We start from the raw sequence: 18,172 nt of genomic DNA on the forward strand, positions 1-18,172 counted from the left end.
GATGTTGTGAAACTTGAAAGGGTTCAGAAAAGATTTACAAGGATGTTGCCAGGGTTGGAGGATCTGAGCTACAGGAGAGGCTGAACAGGCTGGGGCTGTTTTCCCTGGAGCGTCGAAGGCTGAGGGGTGACCTTATAGAGGTTTACAAAATTATGAGGGGCATGGATAGGATAAATAGACAAAGTCCCAGCCTGTTCAGCCTCTCCTGTAGCTCAGATCCTCCAACCCTGGCAACATCTTTGTAAATCTTTTCTGAACCCTTTCAAGTTTCACAACATCTTTCCGATAGGAAGGAGACCAGAATTGCACACAATATTCCAACAGTGGCCTAACCAATGTCCTGTACAGCTGCAACATGACCTCCCGACTGGGGTCAGGGAGTCCACAACTAGAGGGCATAGGTTTAGGGTGAGAGGGGAAAGATACAAAAGAGACCCAAGGGGCAACTTTTTCATGCAGAGGGTGGTACATGTATGGAATGAGCTGCCAGAGGATGTGGTGGAGGTTGGTACAATTGCAACATTTAAGAGGCATTTGGATGGGTATATGAATAGGAAGGGTTTTGAGGGATATGGGCCGGGTGCTGGCAGGTGGGACTAGATTGGGTTGGGATATCTGGTCGGCATGGACGGGTTGGACCGAATGGTCTGTTTCCATGCTGTACATCTCTATGGCTCTATGAACCATAATTATTGGTTTATCAGAACAAAACTCTTGCAGTGCATTTACAATAATTTGATAACATACACAGTCACTAATTGAGAAGTATAAAATGTTTATCCCTCTAATTAGCCCCAAACCAAATCAGCCATCATACACGTGTCATTCAGCAAAAAGAGAAAAAAGATTTCTCTGCAGAGATGGGCACTCTATGAAAAAAAAAGGGCTGTTGACTTATTCAAGAAGGCAAAAAGAATATAAATCAGAGAATGCTCTGGAGTCAGTTACTCTGAGGTTCAGGCATGAGTGGACTTCATTAACCTTGCACAGTTGTCTCTGAAGTCTTTGCAAACACAGCTTGCTCACAAAATATGATACTGAGAAGCTTCTGCAATCATTCTTTCAGAAGAAAGAATAAGTTCCACCCTGAACTCAACCTTAGGGTTCTTTCAGAAATAGCAATCTCTCTTTGTAGTTTTAAACTTCTTTATCAAAAGAGTGGTGAGGAAGTGAGCAACATGGATTCAGTTAAGAGGAAACTTATAAGGGAGAAGGGAAAGGGGCATTAGGCTGATAGACTGAGAGGTGAAAACGATAGAGGAGGCTTAATTGCCACATAGACCAGTAAGGTCAAATGGCCTGTATATCTGCACACCCTTGGAGTGCAGATATCATTCTGATCAATCAACACTGCACTTCCTCCAAGGATAACACATCTTTCCTAAGGTGTGGTGACTGAGGAAGAAATCCCATGGCCCCAGTGTTGCTTCTGGCCAGGGCTCCCAAACTGACTACAGCAGTCTCAAACCCAACCCAAACACATCCTGTCCCCTACATCCTGTGGTCCTGGCTATTGATTTGATTTGATTTATTATTGTCACGTGTACAGAGATACAGTGAAAAGTATTGTTTTGTGAGATATCCAGGTAAATCATACCTTACATAAATATGTCAGGATGATAGAACAGAATGCAGCACATAGTATTACAGCTACAGTGAAGGTACAGAAAAAGATCAACTCTAATATATGAGAGGTCTGTTCACAAGTTGTTCAGGAGTATTGAAGGAGGTGGCACCCATCCCTTAAAGAAAAAGCAGGAAAACATTTCAGAAACAGTGAGTTCCTGGAAGAGAGGGACATGGGCCTGACATCATTGAATGAGATTCAAATCATACAGGAACACACTGGAAAGGGTGGCATGATGGCACAGTGGCTAGCACTGCTGCCTCACAGCACCAGAGACTTGGGCTTGATTCCACTGTTCGATGACTGTTATGTGGAGTTTGCACATTCTCTCTGCATCTGCGTGGATTTCCTTCTGCAGTTCAGGTGGGAAATGCAGGATTACAGGGATGGTATGGGCCTGGGTGGGACACTGTTTGGAATGTCAGTGCAGACCATGGGCCAAACAGCCTTTATCTGCACTCCAGGATTCCCACGATTCTTTATGAAATCTCTCAATGCTTGCGATGGTCCTGTCTTTCATGCAAGTTCAGGGATCTGTAAAGAGAAACCAGTAGCTGGTGCAGCAAAACTGCTGCCTGACGGGCAATGACATGGGGACTGACTGTGATCAAGGAGTCTCTCACCCAGAAGGTTCAGATTTCTTTTCTCTATTGGCTACTGCAGGGTTTTTCCCATTGTTACACTCAATGGCAGTTATGCCAATGTAACACTGGACCTGCATCTACTATAGAAGCTTCAGGCACATCAGAATGAGGAGGTTCATGCTGGCGATGTTAGCTCCTATCCAGCTGTGTTTCAGATGCATGGTGACAGTTTCCAGTTCCTTCCAATCAACGTCCTATCTCTCCACAAAGACTAGAAAGAGAGCAGAACTATTTCTCAGAGATGACACACCACTGGGAGCATTGGTGCAAATTGTAAATTCATTCAGCTTAATGTAAAGCAGAGAGCTCTGTTTCTTTTTGCAGTCTTGCAATAGGTGAGAGGAGGCCTATGAAGAGTATAGTCCTGTCTGGCTGAATGCCTGGTTCTGAGGATTGTACATGCTCCTAGCCTTTCAGAGAGCTCATCTTAAAGGACTGCATGTGTTGTGTGTATATAAACATTGTGACTCGTCCTGATAGTTAATCTGCTTTGGATTTGGAGGCTGAAAACAGTTAGTCTGCTTCATAACTTATTGTGTTTTATTGTTTTAAATAAACTAGCCCACTGTGTTAATCAGTTCCGGACAAGCAATCATCAGACGATTGTTTTTAACATGACACTGTACTGCAAATACCTTGTTTGTCACATGATCATTGCATTTTCCTTTGACAACTACTTTTGCTTCATGGCACGGGGGCTCAGTGGTTAGCAATGCTGCCCCACAGTGCCAGGTACCCGGGTTTGATTCCACCCTTGGGCGCCTGTGTGTGTGTGTGGAGTTTACATGTCCTCCTGTGTCTGCATGGGTTTCCTCCGAATGATTCATAGGATCCCTACAGTGTGAAAACAGGCCATTTGATCCAACTAGTCCAAAGAGTAACTCGCCCAGTCCCATTCCCCGACCCTAATATTCTACATTTACCCCTCACTAATGGACCTAACCTAGTGCTCTGGTTTCCTCCCACAGTCCAATAATGTGGTTACTAAATTGCCCAGTGTCCAGGGATGTGCAGGTTAGGTGGATTAGCCATGATAAATGCAGGGTTACAGGAATAGGATAGGTGGTGGGATGTTCTTCGTAGGTTTGATGTGGATTCGATGGGCCAAATGGCCTGCTTCCACACTGTCGGGATTCTATGATTCTAAGTCGCCTCAAATAGAGTCAAGGGAATTATCAATGAAATAACTGGTGTGGGGCTAGACTAAGGCCAGTGAACTTTTCATGTTACTCCGGTATGAATCGGAGAAGTTTGTCAACTCCAGATTTCGTTACTAGCTCAGCATCAGCTCTCCCAGAGCACCATACACAGGGTTTCAGACTTTCAGATGTATGGTTACTTCCTGGCTTGGCTCCAATATCACTAAGCGCCACTTCCACAAAGTTACCTGCGGTGATAACACTGTGTCAGAACAAACTTTTCATAAATACCTGAAATCGGAGCTGAGATCTTCGGGTCCTACGCAGTGCTTGTGAACCACTGTCCAGGTCAGACAGGGTGAGGGGTGGGGACTGCAACAGCCCGTAGCTCTGCCAGCTCCCGCTTAACCCCACCCTGCGGCGCCGGTCCCTCCGGCTGGCGGTGAAATCAACCATTTGTCAGTTACACACAGTGCCCGGGAGCCAGGCCGGGGATCACATCACAAATCACATGCAGCACAACTGGGAGGGACCAGCCGGGGATAGAGTGCCCCAATCGCCTGCCACTTACCCCAGGCACGCTGCAAAAGCGAGGCCGAGAAATCCAGCCACTCGCTGGCTGGTCGTGTCACAAATCATTCTTTTGTTGTCACTTTGAAACAGCCCGCCTCCTGCGTCCACAGTAACCAGAAACACACTGACAACAGTGACCAGCAACTCTCTTAGTCCTCTCTTCCCACCCCCAGAATGTTTTCAGAGGGTGTTACACTCCCTTCCCATTCAGTTACAATGTATCCCAGAGGCCGGATACTTTGCCTGGAATTTGGCTACAATGTATCCATCTGGAAACAGTCACTTTCAGTTACAATGTATCCAGGGTCCTGTGATTTCAGGCAGACTGCGCCTGCGTGGCTGGCTCTGGCAGCGCGAGCAATCGCGGGAATTCCGCTTTGAATCAAAGGGCCGAGACAAATGAAGAGTTGCAGTTGTCTAGCGCCTTATAAGGGGCCTCCTTCTCTCCCCCCCACCCCACCCACCAAAAAAAAACCCGACAGTCGCTGAATCACTGTTCTCCTGCAGAAGGCGGCAGCTCCCGCACCTCATGGGATGGTGATCAGAACCTCAGCTTTGTATACAAACAGGATCTTTACAGCAGGCCCTTCGGCCCATTGAGTCCAAACCGATCCTCCGAAGAGCATCCCATCCGGACCCAACCCACCTAGTCTGTCCATCCCTGGACACTATGGGCAATTTAGCATAGCCAATTCACCCTAATTTGCACCTCTTTGGACTGTGGGAGGAAACCCACGCAAACACGGGGAGAATGTGCAAACTTCACAGTTTCCCAAGGCTGGGATTGAACCTGGATCCCTGGTGCTGTGAGGCAGCAGTGCTAACCACTGAACTACCATGCCGTGATGTTAATTGAGCGATAGATATTATTCCCAGGGACTTGAATGGGTGTACTTGTGGTACCATGGTAGTGCTCCTACCTCGAGGCTAGATAGTCCAAGTTCAAGACGCATTTGCTCCAGAGGTGTGTCATAATATGACTAAACAAATTGACTGAAAAAAACTTGAAACAACAATGGGAGCTGGTCCAGCCTCGGGTGACTATTGACGTGGAGTTTGCACATTCTGCCCCTGTCTGCGTGGGTTTCCTCCCACAGTCCAAAGAGGTGTAAGTTAGGGTGAATTGGCTATGCTAAATTGCTCATAGTGTTCAAGGGCGTGTAGCTTAGGTGTATTAGGCAGGCGTAAATGCATAGTAATAGGGTAGCGGAATGGGTCTGGGTGGGTTACTCTTCGGGAGGTCATTGTGGATGTGTTGGGCCGAAGGGCCTTTTTCCACAGTGTAGGGATTCTATGATTCTATTGTAGGTTAATGTGGTTTACTTGTGGGGGGTCAATTTAGCTCAGCTGATTGTTTTGTAAACCAATGTGATGCTGACAATATAGGTTAAATTCCTCCGTGGATGAGGTGATCATGAAGAATTCTCCTTCTCAACCTCTCCCCTTGCCTGAGGTGTGGTGTTGGTACAGTAGATCCTCATAAGCGAACAGTGACAGGTGACCAGAACAGGCCAGTCTCTCTCTCTCTCTCTCTTACAAAGAAGGCAGCTGCCACCTGCTGGTGCACTTGCACACAGACAGTTCCCAGTTGAAATCTGTTCTAGCCAGCCCATTCTTTCACATCGGCAAACTGCTCAGGGCGAGCAAGCCAGTCTCGGGATGGATGTTTTGGCTATGGAGAGAGCACCATAAGGTTTTACCAGACTGATTGCTAGGATAATAGGACCAATTTATGCAGAGAGACTGGATTAAGGCAGAATTCCTCAAGAATTACTCCTACTGTCATTTACATAGAAATCATAGAATTCCTATAGTGTCAAAACAGGCCATTTGACTCCACACCAACTCTCCGAAGAGCTTCGCCCCAGACCCACCATAGCCTTGTAACCCTGCATTTCTCATGACTAACCCACCTAACCTGCATATCCCTGAACACTATTGGTAATTTGGCAAGGTAAAACCCCCTAATTTGCACATCGTTGAACTAAGAGGAACCCATACAGTCATAGGGAGAACATGCAAACTCCACAGGGACGTCCACCTGAGGTTAGAACTAATGTCCCTGTTGCTGAGGCAGCAGTGCTAACCACTGTGCCACTTTATGTTTTAACTCTCTACTCTCTTCAAAATACTGTACACAGAAACATATTATTACCTTGAAAACTTAATTAGCAAGTGTAAGTAACTTTATAATTGTCAATCAACACCATCCTTTCAATTTAGTACCTCTGGAAAATACTGAAATCCTTGTTGGGCCAAAGGGCCTGTTTCCACACTGTAATGTAATCTAATCTAATCTAAAAGTGTAAGTAAGTTTATAATTGTCAATCAACACCATCCTTTCAATTTAGTACCTCTGGAAAATACTGAAATCCTCATTGTCATAAAATTATTGAGTCACAGAGCGTGCGAACAGACCCTGCAGTCCAACTCATCCAGGTCTTCGTAAATTAGGGAAATGTTAGTTCAACTCAATTAGATTACAGTTTTCTACTCTCCCAAAAAGATTGCGTAATTTCCAGAGGTAGAGATAAGGGTGCTGAGAAGGTGCAGAACGCTGCAGCAGACTGAACCACCTTCTCACTTCCGGCCTTCTCGGCTTGTTTTTTTTGTTAGACTGTTAAAAGCAAGTCTGCAAAGACAGGTGGTTTTTTTACTCTTGACTGAGGTAATGCATTGGAAATAGTGGGGCTTGATTTCCAAAGTCATTACAAAGTTTAAAATCTCAACTTACGCGAAGCCTCTAATTTACCTGCTTGATGGATTCGGGTTAACAACTTCAACCACAGCCCGAGCCCGAGCCCAAGCCAAAGGGCTATGTGCCTATTCGGTTTTCTCTGTATTTATGTTTAACCTGTGTATTGAATCTTGTGAACAAATGCTGGTAAACTGTTTCTCCAGTATTTTTCTCCACCGTTCATAACGCCTTTTTAGAAGGGATTTGGAGTTTGAACTGATAGCTCTTCATTGCTTGCCCTTGGCGGAAAACTATATCTATAATAAATAATAGTTCACATTCATAGGACATCCTGTTTGTGGTTGTTAACCTATCTTCCTATTTTTGCTACAATAATGGGTAACTTCTCATTTATCCACATTTTACTGCATCTGCCATGCATTTACCTATTCACTGACTTGTACACTAAAGCAGCCCTGCATCCTCCTCGCAGTTCACCTTCCTATCCAGCTTTATGCTGTCTGCAAACTTGGAGTCCAAGCATTGATCCCTGCAGTACCTCACTACTTACTGCCACGCAGAAAGTGATCTATTTATTTCCACTTTGCTCCTGATTTGTCAATCAGTTCACTATTCATGGCAGTGCACTACCCGCAGTTTCATGCACTACTTTTACATAGGTTTCCACATAAGAAAAGTATCAAAAACCTTCTGAAATCCTTTGTAAATCACAGCCACTGGCTCCCCCTTATCAGCTCTACCAGTTACAGCCTTGAAAATTCCAGTAGCTTTGTCAACGAGATTTCCTTTTTGTAAATCCGTGCACCTCTGTCCAATCCTGTCACTGTCTTCCAAGTGCTCTATTTTAATCACGAACTCTAGCATTTTCCCTACTACTAACACTAGCTAATTAAATCCTTGCTAATTCTCTTTTCTTTGTTAAATAATGGGGTCAATTAACTACCCATCAATTCACAGAAACTGTGGTCGAGGACATAGAATCTTTCAAGATTACCACCAATACATCCACGACTTCTCAGTCACTTCCTTAGGTACTTTGGATATAGATGACCAGGCCTGGGGATTTATCAGCCTTTAATCTCCATTTCCCAATACCCAATTCCCTATCAATATTGATTGCCTGCAGTTACTCTCTCATGACATTATCACAAAATGATTGAAAAGCAATATTTGTGTCTGCCTTTGTGAAGGCAGAAACAAATTACATATTTAATTGATTTACCCTTTGTTCCCATTTCAACTTCCCATTTCAGACTGTAAGAGATCGACATTGTCACTTTTTTTTCCACATTCCAAAAGAGTTTACTAATGCATTTGTATATCTGCCAAAAGCTTGCTCTCGTCCTTTTTTTCCCCACACTGCACCCCATCACACAATCCCTTTGTCCTCCTGTGCTAAAGTCTAACCTGCTCCCAAAGCTGAGAGCAGCTTTTTAGTTGATTTATATGCCCTGTCCTTGAATCCAATATGATCCCTAATTTCCTCAAGAGTAAGCCACGGTCAGTCCACCTTTCCTACTTTTTTCAATGCCAGACAGGAAGGAATAATTGTTATAGCTTCACCATGTACTTTTTAAATGTTTGTCAATGCCTATCCACCATCATCCCTTTAAGTAATAATAGCAAGAGCTCATTTTGGTTTCTCAAATTATTCAGTTCTGAGCTTTTCCTTAAGGTTTGTTCACTTCTCAGGTGGCACAGAGCATGAGAGATAAAGTCTCAGATGATGGGCTCTTGATACACAGTGGTAGTGGTCCTATCTCTTGGCTAGGAGGCGTGGGCTTCAAGTCTTACCTGATCCAAAGATGTGTCATAGCATCTTGGAACAGGTTGATTAGAAAACATCTGTGACTGAGATTGGAGGAGTGCATCATTGCTCCAGTCCCACTACTCCATGGCTCACAACACAAAAAAAAATCAAGTTTCTGAATTATCAGCTAAAAGCAAGAAAAATAACTGACTTCTTTAGCTTCCAATATTTTACTGGAGACAGACAGATACCATCTCCCATTGTAATGGACCAGGCCATACCCCTCAAAGCATCTCAAGAAAGTATCCCAGATCTTAACTTTGCTGGTTTAACATCTTGGAACAGGTTGATTAGAAAACATCTGTGACTGAGATTGGAGGAGTGCATCATTGCTCCAATCCCACTACTCCATGGCTCACAGCACAAAAAAAAATCAAGTTTCTGAATTATCAGCTAAAAGCAAGAAAAATAACTGACTTCTTCAGCTTCCAATATTTTACTGGAGACAGACAGATACCATCTCCCATTGTAATGGACCAGGCCATACCCCTCAAAGCATCTCAAGAAAGTATCCCAGATCTTAACTTTGCTGGTTGTTTTAAGCACGATGTATACTAGATAGTCCAGGAGCGTTGCAGCTGACCCAACCACTTAGTTTTAAACAAAACGGAATCTATTTACAAGACGACAGAATGAAACACAAACAAGAGAGAACAGAAAACCGAATAACTTACCCATCTGAAAACCCAAATTATCCAAACTTAAACATTGCTGTTCCCAATAATTGCAACAATCCCCAAAAACACCCCTTGGCACAAAAGGTAAAACCAACCCAGGGTCTTACAGGAGAGAAGTCAAAGAGAGATCAGCATGACCTTTGGGTCCAGCAGCTTTTTCAACACTATCGCTAAAAACAAAACAAAACCAGAGTAATGTTGAGCTGGGAGAACTGGCCATTCCCCGTTCATTGTCCAAGTGTTTTTTTCAAAAAACTTGAAAGCCTGTTGCCTGAGGCAGTATGTGTTAGCTATAATCAAACTGGCCCTAACACAAGACTTTTTGAAGTCTGTGTCTTTTACCACCTCTCTGGGAAAAAAAAGCCAAGGACAGCATAACCTTACTAATGGAGCAGCTTCGTCACACCATTCTGGAAGCTTCTCCTTGCAATCACTCACAATCCACAAGCTGCTCAGCTACCAAGGGATGACCTTTGGTATGCACAACTGGTCACAGTTCCACAATCTAATCAGTAACTGGTTGACAGCCAAATCTCCCGCTGTATACACATGCTGATGGAAAGCTGTCTGCTTTTACACCTTCCTCCACTGCTTGCAAGACAACAGTGTTAAGCACACCCACAAATGAGTTTCATTAGCTTGTTTTATAAAAAGTACAGCAATTCCTTAATCCTTTGTCGGAAAACAGTCCCTTCCCAACTCAGTCCAGATTTAAAAACTTAAAATATAAAAAGCAATGAAGCATTAATACCACGGGAGACAGGTTAGCAAGGTTAGATCTCACGGAATACAGTGAGAACTAGCCATTTGCATACAGAACTGGCTCAAAGGTGGTGGTGGTGGTGGAGGGTTGTTTTTCAGACTGGAGGCATGTGACCAGTGGAGTGCCACAAGGGTCCACTACTTTTTGTCATTTATATAAATAATTTGGATAGGAACATAGGAGGCATAGTTATTTAAGTTCGCAGATAACACCAAAATTGGAGGTGTAGTGGACAGTGAAGGAGGCTACCTCAGATTACAACGGAATCTTGATCAGATGGGCTGAAGAGTGGCAGATGAAGTTTAATTTACATAAATGCGAGGTGCTGCATTTTGGGAAAACAAATCTTAGCAGGACTTATACACTGCATGGTAAGGTCTTAGGGAGTGTTGCTGAACAAAGACACCTTGGAGTGCAGGTTCATAGCTCCTTGAAAGTAGAATTGCAGGTAGATAGGATAGTGAAGGCGGCGTTTGGTATACTTTCCTTTATTGGTCAGAGCATTGAGTACAGGAGTTGGGAGGTCATGTTGCGGCTGTACAGGACATTGGTTAGGCCACCTTTGGAATATTGCGCGCAATTCTGGTTGTCTTCCTATCGAAAGGATGTTGTGAAACCTGAAAAAAGTTCCAAAGATGTGGCCTTGGTTGGAGGATTTGAGCTATAGGGGGAGGCTAAATATGTTGGGGCTGTTTTCCCTGGAGCGTCGGAGGCGGAGGGGTGACCTCACAGTGGTTTATAAAATCATACGGGACATGAATAGGATAAATGGACAAGGTCTTTTCCCTGGGGTGGGGGAGTCCAGAACTAGAGGGCATAGGTTTAGGGGGAGAGGGCAAAGATATAAAAAGGGAACTAAGGGGCAACTTTTTCACACAAAGGGTGGTCAGTGTATGGAATGAGATGCCAGAGGAAGTGGTGGAGGATGGTTCAATTGCAACATTTAAAAGGCATCTGGATAGGTTTGTGAATAGGAAGGGTTTAGAAGGATATGGGCCAAGTACTGGCAAATGGGACAAAATTAGATTGGGATATTGGTCGGCATTGACGAGTTGGACCAAAGGATCTGTTTCAATGCTGTACATCTCTATGACTGTAAGTGCTGTGATTTGGTTCCAGGAAAGTGAATAGAAATCAACATCAATTCGGCGAAAGATGTTTCTGGATCAACTCGAAACTTGGACAATCACGTATTACAGACTGCTGTGTAGAAGCTTGGGACAGCCACCAGAGTCAAAACAGACTGAACCACATACCTAAGGAAATCCCTTCGACTATACACATTTGATAACAAATGACATGAAAAGCAAGTGTATACTGTAAAAACACATGTAACATTTAGCAAGTCATCTTATGCACTTAGTGAAAGAAAATAATCTGAATTGCACTATGCAGTGCAAATTTTATATAACGTACACTTATAAATTTCACAAATACAGTATATTTTGGAAAAGTATTTAGCAACCAAGTATTATTTTATTGGCAATATCGACATTTTCTATACTTGGAATAACATTTGCATTATCACATTCAAAAGAAAAGAGAGCAATCAACAGAAATTTGTCTTTATTTAGATCTTTAGTTCCAGCAATGAGAAATCATGTACCTTCCAGAACACAGGACGGTATCTGCATCGAAAATTGAGACAACAGATTTACATTTTGTAAATGTCAGTCAACACCAAAACAAAAACACATCCACAAAAAACTTCTTGGTCACAATCACTTAGAACCTCATAACTACAATAAACTGGTACAGCACAAGGGTGATGTGCATTAGTTCTAGTGCTCAAGGTCCAGTGTTCAGGTAAACTGGACACATGCAGGAAGTACAGACAGGAGATACTGTGCAAATCAAAGTACATTGGTTTCAATACGATAAATTAACTACCACTAACAGCAGCCTGCTTTTGATTGTTATGGAAATTTTTGTTTATTCAAAAGATCACCACGTCACAATGTACCAGTCTATTTAAGTGTACAGTTTGAAAAGCAACTTTGAACAAACATTAAACAGTTGTTTTTCCAAGAGCAACTGCAATATTAAAGAAGCAGGGAGAGGAACAAAAGCAGTATTCATGATCACTTGTACCTGCACAGTACAATATTTAACACTGCTGTAACACAAACTCCTCAAAGCTTGATTAATAGGAGCACTTCCACTGAGCACACGTGCAATTACCTGGAAAGAAGCTGGAGTTCCTGTTACCAATAAGTTTTTAGTGGTGCAGAGTGTGTCTGTAAGATTTGTAAACATAAAGGAAAATTATGCATTAATGCTGAAATACTGTAAGAATCAAGTTTTGTAAGTTGTAGTGATCAAACAAGGCTTTCTAGGGAAATGCTGGGCTCCACAGACCTATTATGTTCACTACTTGTTCCTAGCATGAATTTTGAAACTTATGTTCACAGTGAAGAGAGTTCTTTTTTTCTTAAATAAAGGATGTTTCACCAGTAATTGGCCACTGTAAAGACGACTGCTAGCAGCATTTCCCACCAAATTACATTGATTGTGCCATTAAGGTGTGGAATCACTTATAAACCTCTCACGCAGAGGGCAGGATTGTCACCAAAACACAGACACCATTACTTCTGGTTGAACAAAACTTTTATAACTTGGTGAGCCACTTCCGATGGCTCTGCAGTCCGTCGAATAGTCATTCATTCCTCAGGAGCCTGCTGGAAAACAGCTGCCAATCTAGAATTCAAACTTGATCTCAATCATCCCACAGTAATTAGCAGAGGAGGATAACTAGGAATTAGTCAGAAGGAGAAAACTAAAAACTTATTTCTTGCCTGATTTTCCTCTACCCATCTGAATTAGCGAAGGAGGTGGAGGGCAAAACAAAAAGGCAATTAGCACGAGGTTATTCAAGAGAACAGCATATGGCACTTTTAAACAGTCACTGAAGATGCAATGCACAGTCGCACACCCTTTTTTCTTTGTACATTTCAGACAGCAGGGCATCATGGGGGTAACCCAAACACTAGTGTGGAGACGACACCCCCCCCCCCCACAAACCAAATAGATGGTGGGAACGAGTTAATGCATTTGAGAGCAAAAACAAAGTCAGACAAAAGACTGAAATATCTGACAATACAAGTTGTTTGTTATCTCCTTTTAATGCTGATCTGATACATTTCACTAAAAATAAACTATTTTGTTCACTTTCTAGATCTAAAATTACCGCTTCCAAACTTCCTGGCACCTCAAATCAGTGCTGTCATAACACAAAATGACCTGAAAGGTTGAGGATTCCCAAATTCTATTCCGCTTGCCAGATTTATTGTTTTGTTAAATAAGCAAAGAAAAAATCCAGGCTTGTCTTCTTCCTCTCATTCTGCAAGGAACTCCACCACAGGGACTTGTTAAAACCCCTGTCTAAGGGGAAAAAAACACAACTATGTCCATATACAGGGCCATTATGTTAATCTGGAACAGGGAAGAAAGGAAATTCAGTGCTGTGGCATTAGACCAGACAGCCAGTTAAAGTATAGGGTGGTATACATTGGAGAATGGCCCATGTTTTCTATCTGCCTGGAACAAAAGCACCAGGATGTTTGAATTCCGCTTGTCTGCTGTGAACAATCAGTAAAGGGTATGGAGGGCTCAGAGTTGTTGGAGTACTACTTAAAATAACACGACAGACCTGGCTTGCATTTTAACAGAGGCGGATACTCCATCACCGCCCTAAGTTTGGTTATAGTCACTGCCATGTTGTACAGTCTATTTTTTTAGCTTGTGAGAATCACTCTAGTGAAAATTAAACGGTTTGAACAAAACATGTTATTTCGCTTTTTCAAAAATGGATAGGATTGACAAAGGCAGCCAATGCCCAAAGTCTAAGTGGCACAACACTTACATGCAGAAGCAACTTTCCAGAAATACAACATATCTGTTGCATTGAAAGTACACCTCTAGCACTATCGTGGTAGTTTGTTTCAGATATTCAAATGCCACTGCATTGTCCAAGCCCAGCATGTATATTCTCACTCACTTTGTGTCCCGTTTTACAAGTGATAAATTCATTTCCTGACATTTGTAGAAATGTACTTTGTAAGCAATGCTTATCTACATTCTTTTGTCAATGAAAAATATGCACAAACGTTTTGTCCTTTTATACACTGCCGTCGTAATATTGCACAATGACTGCATAAGATGCGCCTGCCGTGGCCTGAAAGAAAACTCTATTGTTCAACTCGAAGCTCAAATAACATCACAACAGCAAGTAAATGTTCCTCAATGAGCCGAAACCCTGCAGTCACAAAGAATTGGATGCCCTGAAAAATGGGTATATTGCTGATGTTGCATCAAATCTGAACAGGAGAGTTAAATATCACTGAAGCCAACTGAATCACATTAAACCAGGTCCTCCACCAAAGTGATCACAGCAGGGGTTCAATGTTATTTCAGGCCGTTTAGTGATGCCCAGCATCTAAACCCTTTGCCTTCTTCCATATGCACTGCTTGAACAAAAACAGCCCTCCTCCAAAATGAAACCAAAGGTATATCAGGTAAACAAAAAGTTAGAATTAGCTTAATTCTTTGCAATGGCTTGATTCAAGCTACTGAACAAATTTTACTGGCCACTATTGCTCAAAGCAGAGGGAAGCATGCAACGCTGTAGATTCCATTGAAGAATTAAACTGTTTCAAAGCACTATCACATTGTGTAGGCAGCCAGACTCTTCGGAGTTGCACAAAAAATAATTTTTGCCTTATTCTAACAAACATCTGGGCAAATAGTAAAGCACAGAGATCTTTCATGTACTATAGGAAGCAGCTTCCAGAGGCTTCAGTAGAACTTTAAATAATTACAGTTGAAGATAAATGCTTGCAAATTAAAAAATCTTATTCAGCCTCTGAGAACAGTGATAAATGCATTATTGTCAACTCTCACCAACTGTGAGGAACACTGCAGAGGGAAGACTAAAGGAGCACCTTCAAGGAAATATTCTAATTCTCTCATTACCAGAACATGGTCAGCAGTGAAGGTGCAATGTATTTCTGTCTCCAAAAAAGAATTTAAGCCATGGATGATGCAGTCACAAAACTGCATTTGAATAATGATCTCTAATCAATGGGCATGAGTAAACTGAGTTCTCCGCAATTACTGTCCTATCTCTAGCTCCAGTGTTTTCCAGTGATCAAATAAGATTGTCCAAGCAATAAACAAGATGGGGAATGAAATACTGGGAGCTGAGGAACAAAGTATTTATCTACACAAGAACAGATACACATTTCAATTGGAACCTTGGACACTGTTTGACTGACCAACTCGGATCACATTGGAAAACCAAATGGCAGCCAAGTCAAAAATAATGATACCAACTTTGTCTATTATCCTAGAAAAGAATGGAACACAATATAACCAAAGCCTAAACTGGAGGGTTGGTGGCAGTGGATATCTCTACCAATTTTTTTTTTTTAAAAACAGGAGTGAAAATAACAAGCAAAACTCCCACCCCACTTTGGTCAGTTTAGTTCAAATGCTCATCTATGATACCAGAAAATATGTTTTCTACACTACTCTGGTCATGCATTAAAAAGCAATTAGAAATACTTCAACACATCAGGAGCACAAGGAGGAGGTGTTCATTCAGCTGGCTCCAGTTCACTGCATTACCTAGCGAAAGCTTTTGGAGCTCAATTCCAAGCTAACCCACATATTGAGGTTCTGCTCAACTTTCAATACAATATTGACACTCCTTTTTCACTATCTTACTTCTTCCCAGCAGTTGTATTTATCAGTCGGATTTTCGCCAGTGCTTTTGCCTGGAATACAAATATCCAGGTGCCAAAAGTTCCCAATTCACGACTGGCTTTAAAATAAAAAATCTACTGATCTAATGGTCCCCAATTGTTCTGTGAGCACATGAGATTATTTTAAATAATGAGGTTGGCAAACAAATCAAGAGCCCTACTTAACTTATTTCTTCAACTGGTAGGTTAAAGAACTTAATACTTGACAATATAAAACAAAAACATTCAGTACAATGGACCCATCTAAAACTCAACATTAATAAGGCATGCACCTTGCTCAATGTAAGACATGGCAGTCCATTCCATTCAGAACAGTATCACATTAAATAGAAATTTGAACCTATCATTGGCAAAATGGAGCTGACATATTGTTTGATGCTCTTGTATTTATGCTTTTTTGAAGTGGGGGGGGGGGTGGGTGGCGATATGGAGCATGTCTATGGGAACTACTGAAACTGTCACAACTTCAAGCATCCATCAGCCATTAAGTTCAGGAAAGCAGAAGGCCCTTTATAACTACCCAAACTGGGTCACCACAGGGGCTGCTCTTAAGCCTTGGCTGCACAAGGGGGCGCCATTAGTTCACGTTAAGGATCACAATTACAGGCATTTTTGATATTCTGCAAATATTGCGTTTCACCACAAATAAAAACATTTAAGCTTCATGAAAAACCACAAGGTTTGAAAACATTGTCTTAAGCCGTCTGCTCATGGGAAAAAAAAACCAAGAGTGATCATTTCTAAATGGTGCATAGAATTTAAAGGAAACCACAAGTGTGATAGTTACTGCATTTCTTAATGAACATCTTTCTACTTCAAAGAAGTTCTCAGCAGTTGCCACCCCCTCTCAGAAAAAACTGGTTGAATAGCAAAAATACTATTCTACACGGGCAAACTCATTCATGAGTGGGTGCCCATTTCAACCCTGCCTATAAAGAAAGTCTTGAATGTCACAAACAATACCATGCACAGCCTTCACAGTAAAGGCACAGTAATGCGCACGGGGACAAGGCAAAACTGCAAACCAGCAGTAACCTTTGGTGCTGTCACCCCTTAGCAGATCGTGGTACGGCACCAGTCGCAACAGGACACTTGTGATGTTTCTCTGCTTCATAAACCATTTCCTGCAACTTTATTATTGAAATCCAAGTGAGTTGTCCATTAAGGCTTGTAACGCTTCTCCATATTCTTCTCCGCAGGTTGCTGAGCTGTTTTATGGCCTGCACGGTTATCCTCTAGTGTATTAAGCCACCACTACGCACAATGCAAAGGAATGACAAACTTGCAACCAAAAGGTGAGTGATAGGAGATTCCCACTTCCTGGAAAACCTTTTTTGGTATCCCAATATCACAGAGATAGACCCTGCCAGCACTTTCCCCCAGTGGCAAAGGCAGGCCCACGGCTAGAGACCACTTGGCATCAATGACATGCTCCAATTCGCCCACAGGTGGGTCAATGCTCAACACCGGAGCTCGATTCTGGTTGGCCCATTCGACTGCTGCTCTGTACCATGGCTGCTCGCGAAGAAACGGGTTCTCGTGGCAGTCAAGACAATTGATCACCAAGTCAACAGGAGTGTCAGGCAAGTCTGGAAGTTTAGCAAGCAAAAAGAAAACGTTACTTGAGAAAGATATAGGAAATAATTTTGAATGCAAATACCTCCTTGTGTCAAGTCTAAAATTTAATGTTGAAATCTGCTTCACTATATTTGGGAAAAAGTGGAAACTGGGAAATGGCAACCAAGTTGGCAGGTGCTGGATGAACAGGCAAGATAGATCTGGACCTAGAATCAAAGTAAATTTGGATCTAGTACCAAGGTCTAGCAATAATATAACTCGGCCATCATCTCCCCCTTCGCCTCTCTATTATAAAATAGACAGTGAGTGTAGAGTTATATAACTGTGTTGCAGTACGGCAGAGCCCCACAGTGTGCAGTCTTCCATCTTAGATATCAATCCTCTGCCTGCACAGGTGAATATACAAGATCCTACAGCATTACCTGAAGAATAGCAGGCAGTTCTTTCCAGTGCCTTGGCCAATATTTATCTCCCAATCAGCATATAAGCATTTTTTAAAATTGGTGGTCATCAGATTGCTAATTAAAGGACTTTGGTATGTACAAACTGGCTGTCAGATTTCTCTGTAATATAATAGAAACATTTTAAAAAGCAGTCAATTTGGCTCAGAAGCACTTTGGCGCACCTGGAAAGTCAGAGCAGGCATGATATGGCTAATTTTCTTTCATTCTTCTCTGCAAAGGGTAGTTTTAGCTGACAACCATCTCATACATAACGTGTCTCAATTTAAACACAGTTGAAAATCTTACAGTGTGCAAATCACCAAGAAACTTTAAATGATAAGAGGTTCACATTGAAGGAACACTTAATAAAGTTCAAGCGATGGAGTTCCTCATCAAAAAAAAATCCCTTTCCATTTCTAAGAACTGTATCCATGCCTTGGGGTATATACTGGTGTCAA

General features: G+C 42.3%; 2 protein-coding genes across 4 annotated transcripts in view; both read right to left on the reverse strand.

Moving 5' to 3' along the window:
- LOC122542484 (restin homolog) overlaps positions 1-4,614 on the reverse strand; it is a 117,924-nt gene extending 113,310 nt beyond the window's left edge. For both annotated transcript variants that reach the window (XM_043680251.1, XM_043680250.1), the window contains exon 1: positions 3,702-4,614. In XM_043680251.1, the coding sequence (XP_043536186.1) occupies positions 3,702-3,866 (165 nt within the window). In that variant the 5' untranslated portion in view covers positions 3,867-4,614. The remainder of the gene's footprint in view (positions 1-3,701) is intronic.
- Positions 4,615-11,483: 6,869 nt separating this feature from the next.
- The window catches only part of edc3 (enhancer of mRNA decapping 3 homolog (S. cerevisiae)), a 118,392-nt gene continuing 111,703 nt past the window's right edge, over positions 11,484-18,172 (reverse strand). For both annotated transcript variants that reach the window (XM_043680252.1, XM_043680253.1), the window contains exon 7: positions 11,484-17,282. In XM_043680252.1, the coding sequence (XP_043536187.1) occupies positions 16,948-17,282 (335 nt within the window). In that variant the 3' untranslated portion in view covers positions 11,484-16,947. The remainder of the gene's footprint in view (positions 17,283-18,172) is intronic.

The sequence above is a fragment of the Chiloscyllium plagiosum genome, chromosome 40, assembly GCF_004010195.1.
Source record: "Chiloscyllium plagiosum isolate BGI_BamShark_2017 chromosome 40, ASM401019v2, whole genome shotgun sequence".
Classification (NCBI taxonomy): domain Eukaryota; kingdom Metazoa; phylum Chordata; class Chondrichthyes; order Orectolobiformes; family Hemiscylliidae; genus Chiloscyllium; species Chiloscyllium plagiosum.